General features: G+C 34.3%; 1 protein-coding gene across 4 annotated transcripts in view; it reads left to right on the top strand.

Annotated features, from left to right (window-relative positions):
• TTBK2 (tau tubulin kinase 2) overlaps positions 1-22,818 on the top strand; it is a 62,029-nt gene that overhangs the window by 3,749 nt on the left and 35,462 nt on the right. For 3 of the 4 annotated variants that reach the window (XM_018082774.2, XM_018082776.2, XM_018082772.2), the window contains exons 3-5: positions 5,216-5,289; positions 6,281-6,421; positions 8,768-8,872. In XM_018082774.2, coding sequence (XP_017938263.1) covers positions 5,216-5,289; positions 6,281-6,421; positions 8,768-8,872 — 320 coding nt within the window. The remainder of the gene's footprint in view (positions 1-5,215; positions 5,290-6,280; positions 6,422-8,767; positions 8,873-22,818) is intronic. The other variant, XM_018082773.2, reaches the window with a different exon arrangement.

Raw genomic sequence — 22,818 nt, 5'->3', positions numbered from 1 at the left:
TTTGATTTGGGATGACATGAAAATAAAATTAAGAATTCTAGTGTCAAAATGGGAAACATTTTCAAAAAAATCCCCACGAACAAACATAACCTCCAACTTTAAATTACTGTAACTTGTAGGAAAAAAATACTGACATGTAAAATCCTGAAATACTTTTAGGGATCAGTTCCTTGAATCAGAATTTGAATAGTCACTTTTTATGTACATTTAAATACTTTAATGTCTGAAGCTATCAATACAGAGAAATATGCAATTGCTTCTCTTCACTGCTTTTCACAACACAAGATTATTGAAAGAGCTTAAAGGGAGACTTTTTCTTTAAAATCTTTTGTTTTTAATCTGGAAGATTTTGAATAATACATGTGTTCCTGTCAGCAGCCCAATTTTTCCAAACTCCTGGTTTGAGTAAAACAAAATCTGGATGACATATGGTGCTGCCTAATGTGCTGTAAAGGTCACACTGCAGCAGTAATTGACAGCTTCTATAGATTCAAGAGGCAAGCGTGTCACATGTTATAATGTTAACAAACTGCTCCTACGTTGGTCTGTTTAAAGAATTTCACAAAAAAAATCTAGTATTATATAATCGAGCAAGGAGATTCAAGGACTGCATTTTAGTTTTGTTTGAATGTTAGAGTTTCTTGTCCAGAGATGAGTAGTAAATTTCAGTATTGCCAATTGTAAGTTTAGAGAACATTTGTCAACATTCTTGAAAGAAATTATCTTAAAGATAGTGAGTTTTGGATAACCAAATACTCTGTAACTCCAGAGTTTTTAAATGCTCTGAATTAATTTTTCTTTTTTTTTTTTTCTGCACACATGAGCTCGATTCTATTTTTACAAAACCCAGAGTCTTTAAAATGGTATAGCTGAAACAATAAGGAAAATAGTAGGTCTGAAATAAAATATTGGACTTTGGTAGCACTACAATGCCAATGTATTTATAAAAATGTGACCTTATATATGACTGCGTAACTGGAGTGCATTGTAAGTTTCTACTGTAAAGAATAGTTGATTTTGAGGTAAGGTGTTAGAAAAATGATTTTTTTCTTAGTAAAAATTTTTTTACCTTTTGAAATATTTTTGAAAAAAATATTTACTGTAATAATAAAATATTGATATGTGAATAAATGCTGTAGGGCCTTTCAGAAGTTATACTCCCAAAGGAAGACTGATAGGAACATTATAATTCCTTTAGCAGCCCAAATCTTCCTACAGTAGAGTCTTTGGTTCTGTTGAACCATGGTAAATGTTGCCTAGATAAAAAGAACAGAACAATGAAACACCTGAACAACAGATCCACTGAGACAAATAATCCACATAATATATAAGCGGAATAAATATTTCAGTTATTTGTTTTCTCAGTATTATTTCTTTGAACAAACAATGATTAGAAGCTTTTATATAACTGAAACTCAAATTTTGTATGACATCTTTAGAAGGAGCTCTTTTGACAACCTTTCTTATGAGTAAACAATCTAAATATATTATTTCTTAGTTTTTATATCTTTTTATTCTGTTTAAAAAAAACCTAAAAGAAGTTAGTGATCTCATGATAATAACACTAGAAGTGACCTTAAGTCATTGCTGTGGAAGTTCCACACTTAACACTGTTACTGCTCTGGTTTAAGACAGGAAATATTGTAGGTGATCAGGAAAGCAACTACAGGGAAGAAGCAGGTCAAAGGTGAAGCTTTTGCATATATTGAGGTTTATAGTTGGCACAGATAGAGAACTTTATTTTTACGTGCACCTATTTTTATCCATACTTAAAGGATTTTTATTAAATAAGATTATGGTAGAAACCATTTTGTGTTTTACATAAAATCTTTGCTCCTAGGAGCCTTTTCCGCTAATTTCTTTGCCTTCCCAAGTTTTCAGTATGGAAAATCTAAAAATTAGAAGCATAGAGAAAATCAAGAAAAATGGATGAAAATGGGGAGTAGAAAACAATGTTATAATTGTTTCTTGAAGATTATTTTTTTTATTAAATGCTTCATTTACCATGTAGAAATTTGTCTTATTTTTGACAATTTTTTTCAATATAGATTCAGAACAGGTGAAATTGTAAACAGTTCTTTTAGGATATTTTTGTAATAACCTTCGAATAGAGTACATCCTCTGAGAACAACTTTTATCTTGTTCTTCTATCCCTTTTTGGCAAGTGTGTGTATGTATTTATGTATGTATATAATTATTTTCCTTTTCTCAAAGGGCTTATGTTCTCTTACTTTCAAGGTGTTCTAGTTACCTTGGACCTAGAGGAAAGAATATAATGGTCATGAAAATCCTTTTTCTTGCAAATAATTGGAAAGTTTGATCTATGAATCGTATGCAACGAGAGACATGAGCTGACAGAGTCATTCAGAATTCTCTTGATGTGTAGATCTGATTTAAAAAAAAAGATTGTACAATTTCTGGGAAAGTTACGAAAAACCAGGCTTTTAGGAAAAAAATAAATAAAGAGGTGTAGTATGTCTCAATCAAGCAGAACAGCTCTTCCAGTCTTTACTAGAGGTAGGCACATTCTTAGGGTTATAAACATGCTTTTGAGTGTATCTGTATTAGAATCTGAAATGAGAACAGCAGTTGGCAGAAGTGCAGGGATGTACTATTTTTTATCATTCTTAACTTTCAGAAATTTTGAAAATTAAAACAGTGTGGTCATTCATTACATGGGTAAAATGAGTAATAACTTTGTGGGTACAGTACAGTGAACAGTGAAAAGCTTCACAGAAGCTCTTTTAAGACTCTGACCTAGCAAAACATGCTTAAATATGTGAGTAGTTGTATGACTTCTCTCTTAATTATGAAGGAGAAGTATGTTCACTGATGTGGCCGTTTATTACAGCTTAGTCATCAATTACATCTTAATTTTTTTTTTCCCCCTTCTCTCTCATAATTAGTGTTGCAGAATACTGTTTAACTCTTTAAGCTCCCTGGTTTTCCTTTTTTTTTTTAAGAAAAAGAACTCTACTGCAACAGATGGTTGTTTTGTTTAACCATGTTGTTAGGCCATCTGTTCCCACAGTCAGATGGGAGGAGACAGATTTATCACGTCTCACTCAGTGAGAGTGAGACTCACTCAGTTGGTTTCTGTCTCACACAACCTTACAGACTTCTCCCTCACTCATTTACAGCTCCCGAGCACAGTTTAGTGAGGGGCTGTGCTTGGTGTAGGCTCTAGAGCTCACTGCAGTGATACACTGCAGCAGCCTGGGGAATGATGTGTAGGCTTTTTACCCTCCCTAGGAGGTTTTTTAAGGGCATAGTTGTTTCTGCAGCCTATTACTGTCATCTTCTCCCCCTGCACCCCAGCTGTGTAGCTCACAAGTGTGAGAAAATACTGTTTTCTTGCTGAGGGAAAAGGAGTATGTGGAAGGCTCTAGTAAGTGTCTGTAGCCCCACTGGAGTGGTGGAGGATCATTCTATTTGAATAAGGTGTACCGGCCTCACTTCTCTTTTCTCTTTCCTCAGGTTTTTATAGAAGTTTAGTTTCCAGAGAATTTACCACACAAACTGAATTGATGCTCCAGTTAAAGTGGAATTTCTCTGACCAAACCACATTTTAGACATTTGCTGAATTTGACAGATAAAATCTGACTAATATATGTTTCTCTGAAGATGTTCCTTCAGCATACCCACAGTGGATGTAAAATGAATCATAAATATTTGAGATGAGACTTCATTAACTGGAAACTGCAGCAATGAATATACAAAATTTCATCTTGACAAATTTGCTGCTAAGTCTTTTTTTTTCATAAAATTATACTGTCTGTAATACTGCCTGTCTTACTTAAATGAATGGGTGGAAGGAAAAAGTGGAGGAAAAGCAGTGATACTTAATAGCTTAGTACTTATGTATTTGCAGAAATTGTAGAGATTTCTTTTAATATATTTTATTTTGGTGAATCCTGTAACATTTTCTTTGTTTAAATGGGCCTACCTGACTTAATTGTATGTGGCAGGAAGCTTCCTGAGGAAGCAATAATCAGTCAGCCACTCTTCTGTCAAGTGAAGTGAGAATATTCAGAAGCTATAGGGTCAAGTAGGGTTTGGATGGACCTATGAGTGCAGCAATTGCAGTTGTAGCAAAAAGTCTCCCCAGATCTGTAGCTAGCCACAGGGGTCATTTGAAAAAAAAGTAATGGTTTTTTTTGAAAATTTTAATTGCCTTTTTCCTTTCACTTTTTTTTTTTTAACTTCCCCCCCCCACCTTATGACAGTCTGGTAATCCTAAGGGTAAAGAAATTCATGAAAGAAACCTTAGATGACACAAATTTTACACATCTTTAGTAAGCACCTGAGACCATCAGCTTTCTATTGGCTGTAGCTTCCACGGTGTCAGAAGGGAAGGTAAATGGCCTGAGGGACTTTTACCCTACAGTTCCCTGTTCTGTCACAGAATGGGGTCATAAGGGGTTCCAGCTTCTCTGCAAGTCAATGAACACAGGTATCAAAATGACAGTGAATTTGTATTCCACTTCTGTTTCCCTACTGCAGTCTTTAGCTTACCTGTTTCTCTTTTTTTACTGAGGAGTCTTATGTTTTGACTTACAACTGCAGGATAGTAAGGAGATTATTTTTGACTAGTCTTCATCTCCTCTGCAGTTTGCTCCTAGGACAGGAGGAGGCTTTACAGAAAATCAGCTTAAACAAAACTATAATATTTTTTTCTCTGTTTCAGTGTACCTGAGCTGAATTTATCTTTTGTAACTAAATAGCAAAGATCATATTCTAGAAAAAAGATGTTAATAAATTGGATTTGTTGAATTATATTTCCTACAGTTTTTTAATACAAAACATAGCCCAACAAGTAACTACTACTGTTCTCTTTTATCACGGCAGCTGCAGCTTATAGAAAAGAGAAGTGGTGGCTTGGAATATTGTCTATAACAAGCCATCAGCTTTGTAGGAAAATAACCTTCTCAAGTCCAAAATGCCTCAAGTTTTTGGACCTTTAGGCATGTTGTCATGCATGTTTTCTTATGGAAGAGTGATGGCTGTGGTAGAGCTTCATATATTATGGAAAAAATCTTTTGTATAATTGCAGGTAGAACTAAGTTTGGTTTTACTGCTGTTGAATTGTGGGGGACTTAGTTTATTGAACATCTCTAAAGAAATATAACTATCTTTTTAAGTAATTCACTAGGTATTAAAGGAATAAACCACAGAATTTCATTATTAGTGGCTAATTTGCTTCTTTTTCTCTCAGGAAAAGATCATGTCTGTAGATTCATCGGATGTGGACGGAATGATAGATTTAACTATGTGGTCATGCAGTTGCAGGTCAGTGTATCAAACAGAGCTCAATGTTTGCTTGTGTGTTTTGGTTTGTTAACCAAGCGTATATGAAAATACTAGTAAAATTTTAGAGGATGCCTAACTAAAAAAATACCCCAAAGATCATGAACACATAGTAGTGAGCAAACCTAAATTGAACATATCCTTTGATCTTTATCCTTTTATATCCTTTCCATAATTCCATCAAAAAGGAGAAAACTTGCATCCTGAGAAAGACCTGACTTTATGAAGAGTGAACTGTGATGTCTTCTAAGATAATTTACATTCAAGTCTTCACTTGAAGATAGTCTAAAATGTGTTATATTTGTCTCTGCATTTTGTTGGCTTTTTTGATAAAAGTGAAAAAAATACCCTTTGCACATAAAAGAAAACACTTAATTCACTTTCCTGAAGGACTTGTTCCTGTAAAAAGGGATAAAACGGGTGATTAGCACTGAAGGTTATGGGATTACTGTCTTTTGTCATCTTGGTGAATATGAATACTAGGAAAAGTGTGCTCTAATTCATACTGTTGATCATCTGTTATTTTGGCAGACCAACAGTTTTGTGATGTCACAGGGTTGCATTTCCTACATAGTATATTTTTCATCTATTCGATATAATGTGTAATTAAATTATGTACTTTTCCTTGAAGAGGTGAGTGTAAAGAAGTCTTTGTGAGCGTTTTTTCAGTGGCTTTTTTTCAAGTGTGACACAGATACAATGTTAACTAATAGTGTTTGTACTAGTGTTCTAGTTTGTTCTATGTATAGAGTGATACTAAGATTCATATTTTCAAAAACAGATTCTAAATTTAGTGTTGGAGATACTCGGGGATATATAGTCATTACATTTAGGTGAAATGTGTTATCCTTGAAGGTATTGAGGGTATTCCATGGTTAACCATGAACAGCTAAAGAAGTAGGAAGACTTTACACCATTTGTGAATCTTGGCTTTAGTGTTTTTTTTATGAAAATGTCCCTTTGATTTAATCAGGGTCGGAACTTGGCAGACCTGCGTCGGAGCCAATCTCGAGGAACATTCACCATTAGTACCACTCTGCGGCTTGGGAAGCAGATTTTGGAATCTATTGAAAGTATTCATTCTGTGGGATTCCTGCACAGGGACATAAAACCAGTAAGTCTGCCCATTAAATCAAAACAGGCAAGTAAGATGTGGTCATTAGATGGCTGCATAAATAAGAATAGGTTCTATACTAGATGCTAAAATGCAAAAATGACAGAAAATTGAAGGTTAAATCATCAGATAGGACAGATTTTTTCCTATTAGTTAATGTTGGAATGCAACAACAGTAACCTTGGTCCTTGTCATCATTGTCCCCAGTTAATTTAGGCCTCCTTGCAATTTTCTGTAGTTAAAACTTCCAACTCTTATCTGTAGCATCATGTAATCAGGAGCATTTGCCATGAGATATGATATAATGTGTTTGACTAATGGCAATTAATACTGTCATATAATAAATCTAAAAGAATAGATACTAACTGCAGGGTGTATTTATAAGCCATTCAATAGCAATCTTTTTGTATTTAATATATTCTTAACAAAAAAGAAAAGGAAGGACAGACAGTAAGAGAAAACTATTTTTTTTTATTGCGCAATTCTAATAAAATCTGTTTTCAACATGCCATGAGGATAGTGCCTTCCTGATAGTATCGAGTTTTTGTTCTTACTATTTTTTCTGGTTTTGACTTTATTCCTGAAATTGCACCACCTCTTTTTAGTATTGCTGTGTATTTAAAATATGACTAGAACTCTGAACTGTCAAAATTTGCAAATGAGAAAAAAATGAGAAAAAAAAGCGCAAATCTTGTGTTTTCTAATAGAAGCACATATGACTGGTTGTATCTGACATATGTAGCTAAACTTCCTGTCAACTGAATGATGCTTACCTAAAACCTCTGATAAGTTTCTGTGCATTAGGAAATTTTCATTTTCATCACTTCTTCCTGGCAACTCTTTATAAAACTTGTATTCTCCCTGAACCATCTGCATTTAAGACTTCATTTAATAGGGAAAGGGCATAGAGGCAGTGAATGTCAAGTGAAATAGGTGAGAAGAACTTAGCTGGAGCTCAAGAATTTGATGATGAAAGCAATTCAAGTTTTGAATGGGAAATGTGTTCCCTTAGGCTGGCAGGATGGATTGGGGACATCTTGTTGTCTAACTGTATCTTGGTGGAGTTTGTGGACTCAAATAGGATGAAAATGGAGAGTTTGATCAGGGGAAGGAAAAAAAACCCCAAAAATTTAAAGGTTGAGAGAGAATAAACAACACTATGAGGTAATATATTAGATTCATAAAAGAAGTAACTTTTCTTCCCCTTTACTAGTTATGTTGTGACTCACAAATGCAAAGAAGACATGATTGCTTTCTAGTATGCAGTTTTCATGGCTTGAAAATACAAGTTCTTTTATTCTTCTGTTATTCCTCTTCTAGACAGATTATGTGCTAAAAGCAAGCTTTGAGCTGAAATCTTGAAGTCCTTGGTTGGTTTTTTTCCTTGTGATCAATTAGGCAATGCTAAAATTCTGTTCCATTTAAGAATAATGTTGATCACACTCAATTCATAGTTTTGATTGGTTTTTACCCTCAACTGTAGACAGTAAAGCAGTTCTGAATTTCAGATTTACTAGTACTGCTGTTTCACTTAATGAAAAAAGGAGTTTTCCTAGGGTTAATTGTGTTAAGCTTCCGGTTTGCTCAGGTGTGTGGTTTCAATTCTATTTCACAGAACTTAGTTTTTAGCTCTATTTTTTTTTTTATCATGTAATCCATTTTAAGGGGATTTGATGGGGAGAGACTTGAGACTGATTCAGCCAACATGTTCAAACATCATAGTGGTGGTTTTTTTAAAGGGCTAACACGGAATGTTAATCCTTAGGGCAAATAAGAAAATTTACTGAAGCTTTTTAGAATTAATTGCCTGTGTAAGTTTTCACTGACTTTCCACTATTTTCACTGTTTGGTCGGTCTTGTTTGTTGTTTTTCTGTGCTTGTTTGTCTGTTTTTTTTAAAGCTGGCTCTTTCCCCATCCGTGGAAGGAAAAGGCAGTTTGCACCCCATATTTTGTATTCTGCATATATGATATTTGTGCATTTGTTTAGATGAATTTGTTGGCAATTTGGTTGGTAGTTTTTTGTGATGTCCAAATCAATATATGTGAGTGGGTGACATGGTTTGAAAATGCTTGCTAGAATTTAATATATTCTAAGTGACAAAGTAAGATGACAATCTTGTCAGACAATATAGCCCACTGTTCAGATGTGCTAAGTTGGATGTCTGTTTTTCTTAACAAGGTTTTCTTCAAATTTAATGAGAGTTCGATAAAAGTGAAAATATGGAAAGAAGGATGCAGAAGTAGAATATGAATTTTCTATGACTGTGTTACTGCATTAATACATGAACATATTGAAACCTGTGTCTATGTATCTATTCTCTCTCTGTGTTTGTTTTTCTTCCTAGTCAAACTTCGCAATGGGACGTTTTCCTAGCACCTGTAGGAAGTGTTATATGCTGGATTTTGGCTTGGCACGGCAATTTACCAACTCATGTGGGGATGTCAGACCAGTAAGATTTTTTCACAGTTGAAATTTGAATACTTGAATGTGGTAGTATGCTCTCTTTTCTTCTGGAGAAGTATGGGAGTTGCACTGACCTGGTAACTGTTCTAAGCTTGACAAACACTATTCCAGATCAGAAATGCCATGTGATTTATTGATTATGTTAAAAGACAGGCAGTTGGGAATGATTCAGGTTCTGATTTTTTGGCTTGAGGCAGAGGTGTACCTCTATGATTTTTGGGATAATCTGTCAGGTTTTCATTAATTATCGGAGTAATATACCAGAGCTGAATTTCACTTGGTATTGTGTATTGCGTTTAAAAAAACCCAACAACTGTGAGGAGAAAAAAAATAAAAATCAGACACTAAATTGAATCTATATAATCTTCTGAAAGTGAAAGTCTGACTAATTAAAACAGTGATAGGACACTAATTATAATATATATGAAGACATAATTATGTGTAGTTACTGTATTCTAAATGCAAACAATCTGAAGAAAATTGTAGATAAAAGCATATCAATGAGGAAATTACAATTTTAAGTACAATGGAGTCTCCCTAATTCACTGATGGGCAGTTAATTTTGTTAATTTCAAAGTTTGAAAATGAGCAAGTCGGGCCATGGTACATGATGATATTTTAAAGAAACATATTTTCTTTATTAAGCTAGTTTAGTTTTCATTTTGATGGTAATACTGACTAATGTACTAGTCAATATTGTGCAGCATATTTATAAATATGATGTGAGTGGTAGAAGACATCTCTACAGGATTTTCACTTTTATTTTGCCTAAGAAGTTGGGAAAGTGGCAGATTTTTTTGTGCAGATTATGAGGTATGTGAATTAGTAAGGTAAATTAGTGGGGTTCTGCTGTACTCTATTCCTTCAGCCATAATGCTGGACACTGCAATGAAAGCAAAGAGCAGGGGAGACCAACAGAGTGGCTGCTGCTGTTGGAAAGGTGAGCTAAACATTTTAAGTAGTTTTACTTCTCTTTTATTTTATTATTTCTCGGTGTTCTTGTCATGTTCTGTATGTTTGGCTGCTTCTAATGTTTTTTGAGCTGACCTGTAATTTCAAAGAGAAAACAATTCCCAAGTCTCTGTATATATACACACACCAATGGTAGCATTTTCAGAAACAAATAGGTGATAATAACAGAAAATTCAATATTTCTGCTATTCCTTCTTTTGTAAAAACTCACCTGTTGCCTTTTGTTTTTCATTGCAGTGCCCTACAATGTAACTGAAGTAATTCTTCAATTTAAGTTGTTTAGAAGTTTTTGACAGTGTAACCCATATTTATAGAGTGCAGTGGTGATGGGGAGAAAGACAGTGGTTTTGTTTGTATGTAATAGTTCAAAATGACTGTTGTGTAGAGAGCAACCATACTGTTGGCGTTGCTTACTAATAAAATTTGTTAATATTTTCATTAAATGTGCTGTGTGCTTCTCCTTAAAGCTATCCTTCTAAGCTTCATTAGATTTGTTCAGCAGATCCTGCAAATACCCCAGGACAATGTAAAAGCATGTTCTCCAAAAACATAGTACTCTATTGGTAAAAACCGGTTCCATAGTTAAAGCTGACTGGTTGACTATTAGCTTTTTATAACCCTAATTTTACTTTCCCTGTTAAACTGTCTTTATCTCAACCCATGAGTTTTCTAGTTTCTTTGCTTTTGATTCTCTCCCCATCCTGCTGGGTGGACAGGTGGCTGTATGGGGCTTGGTTGCTGGCTGGGGTTCAACCACAGGAGGCTTTTGTTTGTTGTTTGTTATAGACAAGTTTGTTTGTTGTCAGTTCATTTTCTTCATGAGGAGTTATGGTGCCTCCCTAGACTTCTTACCTGAAAGAATAATCAAAGTAGAGAACTTAAAATGAGAAAACCATCTGAACTAATTCCATGCCATAGTTCCATACTAAAGGATCTCCCAGAGATGCCTGTCATGCCTGTCATTTCCTAGCGCATCTCAGTGTCATTTTCAGAGGTGTTGTTCATCTTTGTACTACCCATCTTAATGTCAGATTCCATGGTGATTTAGCACCATTCAGTTGTAGCTGCTTCTATCTGAATACTGTTTTGAAAAATGCAGATTTAATATAAAAAGCTTTTCAGAAGGTAGTATTAAAAAAAAAAAAAAAGGGGTTGCAACACTTGTAGTGCTTACTGTGTTTTTTGTTGCATTTTGGAGTGTCACATATGGACTATCTTTTTCAATAATTGAGGAGCAAGCAGTTTTCAACCCATTTCACTTTTTTTTTCCCAGTGGGATTTGTGGTAGCATGATTTTTCACCCTTGGATTAGATTGTATAAAATGACCTTTGGTTTGCAGCAGCCAGATAACAGTAATACTGATTTTGAAAGGAAAAAATAAAACTTCAAGGAGATATATTCTAATTCATCCACCAAGAGTATGATGGAATCTAGGAAACTGCTTCTGTAGGTATTAATGTCATCTTAATTCCCACATTTTTGTATCCATCAGAATCCCTTTTTCATGAAAAGCTTAAGCTTTTGAAGTCAGTAAGCAACAGCAGTTTTCATATGAACTACTGCTGCAGGATGCACTGATTTTTACATAACAAATAATTAAGAAGGGAAACAAATATTTCATGTGAATCATCAGTTAGGTTTTCCTCGTTTATTAACCTGGGGTCCCAGCCAGTGATATGTTATTTGGGTCATCCATTCCATCTGACTCAAACTTTCAATATAAAAGAGGGCATGAAGTTAAAGAGCAGGTGAATTCCACCAGTTTTTCAAACTCGGCATACATTGCTATAAACTTAGAAGCATATGTTTTGTGTTTATAAAAACTAGTATCAAATTTTCTCCTTATTCTTCCTGGTTTCCCTGGTACTTCTGTTTTTGCCTTTTTTACTTTTTTACATAAGCTTCTTTTCCCCCACTGCAGCTGAAATAGCCTTTTAAAGCCTCTCTGTAGAACTACATAATTTCTTCATGCAGTGATATCAGAACTCTATTTCAGAAAACAATGAAATGATACATTTCCAGTGTATTTCCCAAATATTTTAGTTGCAGTTGTCTTTATTTCCTTCCCTACAAAGGAAATGCACTTTCTAAGTCTTCTTTTTACACTGTATAGGTAGTAATCTGTTGTAAACTTAGTGAAGAGGGTTAGAATTGGTTATAAATGTAACACAACAGCTGTTAGAAAAGGACTAATCTTTTCTGGTATTCCATAATCATTATCCAGACTGTGATTTTAAAGTCAGCATTTTCTTTATGGGAAAATATTACCTCACTTTATAAACAGGGGTAAGAGTTCATTTCAGGAAATTAAGGAGCATTTTGAGGGACGGTTTTATGTAATGAAAATATGTTCAAGGTTTATTAGTCTGCCCCAGTGTCTGAACATTCAGTCTAAATGTAATACCTTTATTGGTCATCTTAAAGACCCAGAGGTTTTACATTCTCTTGGGTTATTCAGTCAGCACAGACAATTTCCCATTTGTTCCAGGTATTAGCCTTAAAATTAATAAGTTGCAGTTGCAGTTTTCTTATTATAGTGTCATTTTACTACATTCTACTTCAGTTGGTGAATCTTCAAAACTGAAAGGAAAATAGATTAACATAAAATCTAAAGCAAAACCAAAGCTTTGCACACTTTTTCATGCTACAAATAGTTCTTTCTCAGAAATACTACTGGATAATAAAACATTTTTAACTGCTGATTTTGAAATAGATTAATTTCAACAAAGTTGTCCTGTCTTGCAGCTGTCTGAATGACTCTTCTTGTGAGGAGCTAACTTCAAAGAGAGAGGAATATGTCTGTTTTATCTCAGTAATAAGATATTTGTAAAATGTATGAATATATTGAAGACAGTAGAGAAGTGCTGCAGTTCATTAAGTTGTATGATCTGACACTATAACCTGGGTAGAACGTAAAAGGCAGAAACAAACACTTGTTGCAGCTTGTAAGTTTCTGAATGATGAAAGCCAAGTAATGACAAATGTGTATCGTAGTGCTCCTTGGAAGGGTGTAGAATAATTCACACTTGTTTAAAAAGGAAAGCATATGTAATTTTATATTTTCTATTCAATTTACTTAGCCTTGTTTTATTAGCTAAAGAACTTGAAGTCTCAGTTAAATATGTCATAAAAACTTAAAACTTTTCAGCCAAGACCTTAAATGCAAATGGCATATGCTAGATGTAGGTAGTACCATCATTATGTCTTAGAGTGCAGATGAAATGTATCTATTGTGCCACATTGTCGCTTCAAGAGCAAGTAGAAAAAGGTATAACTCTTGCAGATAAGGTCTTTGGAAATGTGTTCAGTCTATTAACATATAGTTCAGTATTTACAGTGGGTAGGTTTGGATCTGGGTTTGTTTGTTTGTTTGTTTGTTTGTTTTTCCTGTTCTTGATTTGTACTCATTGAAGATCTGGAGGTTTAGGTTGGATATTAGAAAAAGGTTCTTCACCCAGAGTGTATTTGGTCACTGGCACAGGCTCCTCAAGGAAGTGGTCACAGCACCAAGCCTGAGAGAGTTCAAAAAGCTTTTGGATGATACTCTCAGGCAGATGCTGTGACTCTTGGGGATGGTCCTGTGCAGGGCTAGGGGTTAGACTCCGTGATCCTTGTGGGTCGCTTCGAACTTTGCATGTTCTGTGGTTCTGTGATGTTTTGACCAATTATACTTTTGTGAAAGCTTGAACAGTGTTACATGTGTAGCTGGGAATGGGATAAGGAATATGGAAAATTGGATAAAAGTATGTGTGTGTATAGGCTTCTGAAACTAAATTTTACATGTTAGGGACATTATTAGGATACAGGTATTTGGGGTAGATGTAGAATTAAACGAGAGTGGAAGTTGATAAGGGAACACTGATGGGTGGGAGGAGCCTTGTCTGGTGAGGGAGAAGATTGGAAGAGAGAAAATTTAGTGTGGGAAGGAGAATAAAAACTTCTGGGGATGATGTAGGCTTTTGAAAGAAAGAAGGATGAAACTTGGACAAGAAAATACATTGTTGGAGAGAGGAAACCAACAATTGAATTAATAGTGTGGATAAGAATGAATTACTCCAAAACAGGGTAATTAGAATTTAATTGTGGGGAGACTCTAATCATCAAGCAAATACATTTAGCAGGATGCAAATTTAGTATATTTATGAGATTTATAGTCTGCTGTTTATTGCTTTTCGAGAGTGCAGTACCTACCATTTTGTTTGCCATTGTCTTAGAGATAGCTAAAGTAAATAGTACTAGCATCTGTTTGTTTTTTTTTTCTTGAGACAAAGAATAAATGATTCTTTTTGGATGTAAACCTAACTTCATACAGCCTTCAATTTCTGTGTCTCTATTTACATGGTGAAAATGGAAAGTGAAGGTGTCAGCTGTGGTACAGAAATAGAAAACCTTGAGGGACAAAATCTGAAGGACATTTGCATTCTTAACATCATCAGTACTGCAGATAGCAGTTGTCATCACTCTTCTTTTAAAGTGAACATTAGCCACAGCTGTTCTTTGAGGTACTATTAAATTTAATATAAAGAAAGCAAAATAAAAGAAAAAAAGAAGCCTATGGTCTTTGCTGTTAGAGAGATTAACCTTTGAAAAATAATTTTAGGTCATAATTCTTTAAAAATCTACAAATTCAAATGTCATGTATTATCACAGGCCTGAGTTTTGTGGTCTTTTATTTGTGTGGATTGCAAATTCTAAATAACTACATTGTATTTGTTTTACAAAGAAGATACTGTAACATATGCAAGCTGATGTGACAAAGCTAGGGAGTACCAATTAAAAACCTATCCACGAGTAGGTGATGTTTAGATTAAACCTTTTTCTCTCAAACATCAGTGTTTTTCTACTCAGTATACATGTTTCACTGACTGGCAGGCTAGAGAATTGTTCGGATCAACAGCCAATCCCCTTTGTCAGATGATTTGGACTCACCAGAGGTAATTGAAGGAGAAAGCTCCTTTTTGTTCGATTTGGTACTTAGTTTGAAAGGTGGGCTTCCTCTTGAGAGTATCCTGATTAGTGGGTTGAAATGTGTTCTGAGGAGACTCTTTTGTGTATGGAACTGTTGTATTTTTGATAAATAAAGTTTTTTAGGTCAAAGGGAGAGTTAGCCTATAACTGCACTCCTCATCTCCCCACCTTTCTCCTGTCCTTCCCAGTGACTAGATTTTAGGTCATCCTTGAGTTGTTATTTAAACAAAACAAAGAGCTTCATCAGAGTTCTCACCATCATAGGGGTTTTTTTAGCATGACCTTAATTTCAAGTGTCTAAATTTTTCTGTATTTATTTGCAAATAAGTAAAAAAATAAAAATTGCATTCTTTTTAACATACATTAAGGAAGTTTACAGTATTTTACATCTAACTCTATAGTTTGTTATTTTTTTTAGCCTGGAAATTTGAAATCTTAAACATTACCAAACTGGGAATTCCTCCTTCGAGAACAGCTAGAAAATGTAGTACTTTTTTTTTCTGATATGTTTGGTATTAAAGCAGTCACAAAACTTACTCTCTGAACACTGACAAAAGTATTCCAATCCAAAGATGATAGCATATCAACCTAAATTTTCTAAGGCATTACTCATGCTCTTTACTGGTGACCTGTCAGTAACAAAAATTGTCTCTGACTTCTACTAAAGCAGAAGATACACCAGCTGCTGTACAGTCTGACTGTTAGAAAAATGCAGTGAAAGCAATTGTGAATGCAAATGTTTAGGTCTTTTTATTGTCTAGGGAAGCAGTTACAAATCTGTTCAGATCAAACAATGAACATATTATTCTATTCAGGTGTTTATGTACAAAATCAGCTAAGTGGTCTTTGCCTTTCTTCACTGCCCTCAGGTTCTGAGGATTTCCAGCAAATTTTATCTTCAAATTTCACTTTAGGGTGACAGGTGGTATCCTAGAAATGTACTTTAAGAAGCTGAATTCTTAAAAAAACCCCAAAACAAACACAAAGCCCCAAACAAACAAGAACCCATAAAAAAAAAATGAAAACAACCCCCCCCAGAAAACCCAACCCTGCACAGAATGCTACACAGAAATGTGTTGGTAGATAACAAAGCAGAGCATTGTATCTATTTTGAAAGCTTTGGAAGTCTTTTGTTCTTCAGTTAAGTACAGGGAGTGAAAGTATAATTCCCTCATATATTCATATTTTCATTTTGTTTTTTACTTGTGAAAATTTGGGAATGGTTATACATTTGATTTGCATGATGTTTCTTTTTAATAATATTCTTGATTATCTTGATTGCTGAGCAAGACTAGAGAACACCTCCATCTTATTCTGCCTTACCTCCTGTCATCTTGGCAGAAGAATTGCAGATTGTTTATTTCTGTGTTTGGAAGAGAACATTGTTTTTATGGTACTGAAAGAGTGGAAGCTATATCCATTAAATGCTTTTTATGATGGGAAAAAAGGTGGGATAGTGGGATTTTAAGAAGTGGAGGAGCAATAGTGAAGCTACACTGCTGTAAGCAAAACTATCACTGCAAATCTTTTGTCCTCTCTGAAGACAATTTGGATTCACAGACTGTTTAAAGATGGATTGCTTATATATGCTTTTCAATCTTCTTTTCAAGTAAGTACTTTTATAGCAAACATTGATATAACTTTAAGAAAAAAAAGACTCAGAAGTGGTCCACAGATAGTATTGACTAAAACCAGTGCAGTTTTCTTTGTTTGCCTCAGTGCCAGGATTTGTGTTAGTAACTATTGAATGATACCTTGACTGCATGAATTTATTATGAATAAGAATCTGTATACTGGAAGTTGTTCAAGAATAGTTACTGAACATTGCATTCAGATTAAAATTCGGATTGAAATGAGACCTCTTATTAAGTTTAATTGATTGACCATCTCTCTTTGCTTCTCTTCAGCACTTTGTGCAAGAATTCAAGAGCTGGGACTGTAAATAAGTAATAGATTTGTACTGAACTTGCTGTAAATCAGCAGAAAGACATAGAATGAACAAGAATTCATAAGCAAAGGAATATTTAAAAATGTTAGTGTGTAAATCTTAATTTATTTGAATAATGTTGTTGCACTGATTGTGTGTTTTGCAATTAGCAAAATCAGTTCAGCTATTATGGCACAAATAAATGTAAAAGAAGGAGCAATGGGCACGTATGTGATATAATTCAGCCAAATTAGAATGCAGTAAGCTCCTGAAATTTGAGTTGAAAACTATTTACTGTATGTTCTTTGTTTGTAAAATAAATATTTTTATTAATAAATAATGATTAAAAAGTAGTGTTGGAAGAGGGGACGGGAGTAATTTTTTGGAAACCTGACTATCCCTTCCTATGATAGCCCACTTCTGCCTTTCCATGTTTATTAAATTAAATTTTGTACATTTTGCTAAAGAAATGATCTAAAGAACAAATATTTTTAGAACTATATTTTCAGTTTTTCTTCACTGAATTTGCATCAGTCAGACTACATTATATATACTTCTGGAAATAGGTGAGGTCTGCAAAATTCCATTCTAAATTCTGAACTAAGCATTTGATAGTTGATAGCTTTTTAAAAAGTGGACTACTTGAAAAAAAAGCTTGTTTCAGTAAATGAAGTTCCACTGAAGAGTCTAAGATGACATATTACAGCAGTATATTGTCTTTAAAACTTTCAGTTTTATAGAAAAGAAGTTACTGTATAATATCACAGTCATTCAGTGCACGATGTAAACATATAAGGTCTTTTTTCAAAAGGCTATAAATACTCCTTTAATTTTTTCTCTTATGTCCTCTAAGTCATCAAAGACTGGAACCTACTTATTTTTTTTGCTTAAATACCAATGTTGGTTATTTACTGAAGAGACTAAGTCAAGAGCCCTTTGTTTAATTGGTATATAAGTAATTTGCATGAGTTGAAAGAATGATGACATTAGTCATTTGAGGTTCCATTTCTGAATTAGTGATAATTTTATAGGGAAGAAAAGGGAGTTAGTTTGGAGAGATTTGTGCAGACATTATTTTTAATAGATTACAATAACTATTAAACTGTTAGGTTTCCCAAGTTTTTGAAGTAATGCATTGCTATGATGCATGTACCAGTGACAGATCTATGCAGCTATAATGATATATCTGTGTTATACCTACCAGTGTAACACTAATTATTGTCTGCCATAACCTCCTTCAAGGACACAGAGGGATATTACTTAAGGCACAATCTTATAGAGTATATATGTAGCATTTTCAGCATCCACTGAACATGATCCTTGCAAGTTTGGTTGTATTACTGACACACAGACAGCTGGTGTCTAGTGTGTGATAGTACAAGGTCAAAAAGACAGACAGTGAGTTAATGCAAAAAATTGAAAAAGAGCATTATCAATTGACTTGGTGACAAAAGTAGAATGGATATATGAATTTCATGAGGTCTGACGTTGTTTTGTAACATGTCAATTGAATAATCTTGCAACAGTTAAATAAAAAACTTTAGAAAATCATGTGTGGTTATTTGAGAGTAAGATTCCTTGTGACCTGGCGTTTGGGGTAAAAAATAAAATATAATACACAATATTAATGTCCCACCTGAAGGAACAGTTGAGAAATAGTTGAGATATGAAAAATGATTATAATAAAATACTTTGTAATTGTTAGAGTCTATTGGGGGTTTTTTCTACTTTCCTGTAGTGTGCAGAACACCGATATTGTTTCGAAACAATCATTAAACAATTTAACTTAGAAATTTAATTTAAGCAGTCTGAAATGTCCTGTATAGCTGTTCTGTATTCTGATTCAGCAGTTCCTTTATTTTCTGTAGAACTAATAGATGCTCAGGGGAATAGGCTGTAACAGCCTTAAAAAAAAACAAAACAAAACCAAACAAAAAAAAAAAAAGAGAAATCATTTTTCTGCTGAGATTCGATCTTATTTTTGAAAAAAATTATTCTATGAATGGTGAAACTTATTATTTTGTGCTTCCCTTATGCCCTCCAAATTTCTTAGTATTTGCAGCTTCATACTACGCCCTCCTTCCCTGATCAATACATGGTTGCACTTTTGGGACTAGGCATGTACTTACTTGCCATCTAAAATTAATGCTGGTTGACCAACTCAGTGGTGTCTCTTAAGATGGATGTGAACCATTTTAATTGAATTTTAGCTGTCTGTCTCTGTGTCAATTTACTAATTTGAGTTCTGTCTTTAATCACCAATTTTCATTAAACTTGCAGGAACTGGAAGTCTTTGAGAGCTGTGCTATTTGTCTGAAATTAAAAGCTATTGTGGTGGAAAGACAGATGGTTTGGTCCAGTAAGATTTGTGATGAAAATAGAAACAAACCAAAATTGAACTGGAAACTTTAGTTTCCATTTCTTTCTGAGCTATGAGCTAAATTCTCTGCTAAGTTATGAAAAATTATTTTGTATAGTTTAAGAAGGTAAATTTGTTATTTTATTGTTGTAGTTTAACCTCAGCCTCTTGCTCATTTCCCTCACCCCTCTTCTGCCCCTGTGGGATGGAGAATTGGAAAGAGGGTATGTTTATGTACATTAGCTTGCTTGAGATGTTTTGCTTTCCATTCATAGTTGAAATAAGTCTACTACTTGAAATAGTCTACCTCTGGATTTATGCAGCTCTTTAATATATGGTGTAATCGTTATCATTATAAATACTTAATAAGACATGTACAAAATAATTAAAAATTAAGGTATTGGTTCTCCAATCAGAACTCTGCTAAGAGCACAGAACTTCCCATAGTGCAGAACAATGGTAAAATTTTGACTTACAGAGATAAATAAAACAATATTCTGCCCTCTGGGGAAATTCTCTGCCAGAGCATAGCTGGTTTATGTAGAGTCTTCCTCCTACAGTAATCTCTGCTTCAGCTCATGGTATAAGAGGAAGAAGAAAGACTGCATGGGGCAAAACAAAAATAGACATGGCAGCTTTATCCTGTGTGTTTTTTCACTGCAGCAAGTTCGAGACAGATACTTAGTAGGTTGTTACCATCTCCAGCCCACCAGACTTTTTGTTTGCTCATGAATCAGCTTTGGAACGATCGTCATTTTCAGCTTAGTGCATCACATTGCCTGAGTAAATACTCCAGATTGAAAACTGAGTAGCTCAGGAGCTTGGCTTGTGTATCAAATACTGCTGTCTTAGAAATGGTGATGCTCTTTATAGCACATGTAGTAGGAGTTGATTTTCATTTGTCAACACATGTCTGTTAGAACTCACAATAGCAAAATTTAATTGCACTGTTTAGATGTTAACTCAGCTTGTTACCCAGCTTCTGGTAGCATAGGATCACACAGCTGCAATCAGTTTTTGGAAATCACATTTCTTTAGGTAGATTGGAGTCTAAGTAACGTGTTATACCAATAACTATAGGAAATGGGTTGATAAAGACTTATTAGTGTGAGTACTCAATTATTAGTGTCTGATGTGGATTTTAAGATAGAGCTGACTGTGTGGGTTTGAAGAGCTGTATATGTAGTGAAAACTAATTAAGATGTATAATACATTTTTATGGCAATCGTATTTCAACTGCTTCATCTTTCCTTACCAAGAAGATCCCTGAATTTTTCATCTATTTTTAACTGGTGCTAAAGCATGCTGGGCATTACAGTAGATTGCAAAGCCTGTATCCCCCAGAAAGGTGGGGTTGGAATGTGAGTTGATGAAGCTATTTGGTATGAAAAAATGTTTGAAAAAATCAGAACTGTGCGTAGTTCCAATCATGGAAATATATTCCTGGTGGGCATAAGAACTAGGAAATGGACTTTTTAAAGAGGAAAGATAAAAAAGGAGGATTCTTCTGCCTTTAACAAAGGAAAATAGGGGTAACATAGGTGGCTACTTCTCTACTCACCCCCCCATGTGCTTTTGAACTCGACTTTAGAGGCAGCACTGCTGGCTTCTCAGTGCAAAACCTAGAGGTACTAAAGAATACTCAGTCATTGCCTGATTGATAGGGAGAACCATAGTGTGTGTGAGATATAATGTAAAGAATCAGTATTGGTTTATTTTTTCATGTTTGTTATCTATTTTGCATGAATGCAATAAGTTAAATTTTTGCTCTGTGTAACGTTTCCAATGTTGTCCAGAACAATAAACCCAGAGCATTTATCTGGAGACACTGAACTAAGGAGAGTGATTTGCTTCCACCACACCCCTCCAAAGAAGCCACATTTGCAGACAGGTTTGTAAGCATAGTGTCTCCCAGGAATCTGCAAACTTGTGTGCTTAGAGGAAATAGTTCACTTTTCTAGGAACTCCTATTTTCCTGCATCTAGTTTATCTGAGACATTGTCAAGAGTTTCCAGGGCAGGGCCACCTGCAAAGAAATCTGATGTTACATTTAGAAGTACCTTTATGAGTAGAAAAATTCACCATGGTCATCAAATCTGCTTCATGTGCATGTATCTTCAAAATAATTTATTTTAACCAAAATTCGAAGAGTTTAATGACAGTAATCAAAACCGAGACAATCCTGACTTTCAGATCACTGCCTGAGTTAATTATATTAGAAAAACTTTTTTTAATGTAAACTGACCCAAGCAAGGTACAAGTTTGTTGAAGCTTTGCAAAGTATGTTTTGGAGATGTCCTGAAACAAAATAAGATGATCAGTAATAGCAGAGGAGAATTTTTATTTGAAAAAAATGCAGCGAATCATCCATGAAGTTGCTGTTCTCGCCTATAGTATTTCTCTTTTGCTTCATGAGATGCTGTGAGATGCACGAAGAGTTCTGAAAGAGCAAATGCTCAGAAGTCTGTACGTTCTATTCTGAATTAGTCAAACTTGATTTAACCTACAGAACCATCATTCACTTTGATAGTGACATGATAGAGTTATTTTATTCTTGTTGTGGGACATTGTAATACCACTATTAAATGGTGACCATATGCGTTACTAATTTTATTGTGTCTTAAAATATAACAGACTTACATATGCTTTTAAGTCAGATTCATAGAAACTATACTTTAAGGCAAGAGAGAGTAAAATGATTTAGATATCCTCAAGTAAATAATTCAGAATTCGCTTCATGATAAGCTCATAGATAGAAGCACTATTCATGCTTTTTTTTTCTTCTTTTTTTTTTTTTACCCTTTCCCATCCAGGTGATTCTCAGATAATTGAAATCATCTTAGGACTAGTAGAGATGGCAGTGACTTTAACATTCAAAGGCATTTGAATAGGTACATAATGAAATTCCTCATATGGACTTTTCTCCCCCAGGACAGAACTGAAATAAGTCAGATTGTTAGGTTTTGTAAACTGAATGGGATAATTTAGTTTTCATATGACATTTCTTAGTCTTTTTTTTATTGCTTTGTCCAGCAACTGAAGCATTTTTGTCCTAGTTATCAAGTAGGAATTGAAGTTGTTATGCTAGAATAAAAGCCTCATTTCATCCTAATTTTCATATTTTTCATTATTTTCAGAAGAATGGAAATATTTAACTTAGTAAAACTGAATATAGTCATTCCTTTTTAAAATTCATACCAGAGACTGAAGATAGTAAGCATTTGATTTCATCTTCTGAAACTATATGCTCTTGAGATCTATGTAATTTGTATTTTCAACTGTTTTAAAGTTAAGCTCTCAGTGCCCTTTTGGAGAAGTGCTATTCATTAAACTGCATCTTTTTGTAAATTTATGTGTATTTTGATTGTCTTGGCAGTGATACTATATCATTCTTACTTGCATGGTTTGCCAACCTGCACAACTACTAAGAAGGAGATTTAAATGCTTTTTTTGAAAAATTTATTTCTCCAACTACAATGTTGTTTCAATGCAGGATAATGTTCAATATATGATATAAGATGATATAAGGTTAAAGACAGTAACAAGACAGACAGACAATTGAGTCTGTCCTGCCTGAACATGACGTGTTCCAAGCACCATTTAAACTTTATGATAACATGTGAATGCTAAGATTTATGGAATATCATCTGAGAACCTCTTCATGTTAAGAACATCCTAGAAGGTATTCTCTTAACTAACGCTGGT

This window comes from Manacus vitellinus, unplaced genomic scaffold (genome assembly GCF_001715985.3).
Source record: "Manacus vitellinus isolate BGI_N305 unplaced genomic scaffold, ASM171598v3 scaffold_6_pilon, whole genome shotgun sequence".
In the NCBI taxonomy this organism is placed as follows: Eukaryota; Metazoa; Chordata; class Aves; order Passeriformes; family Pipridae; genus Manacus; species Manacus vitellinus.
This window is presented reverse-complemented; position numbering and strand designations above follow the sequence as displayed.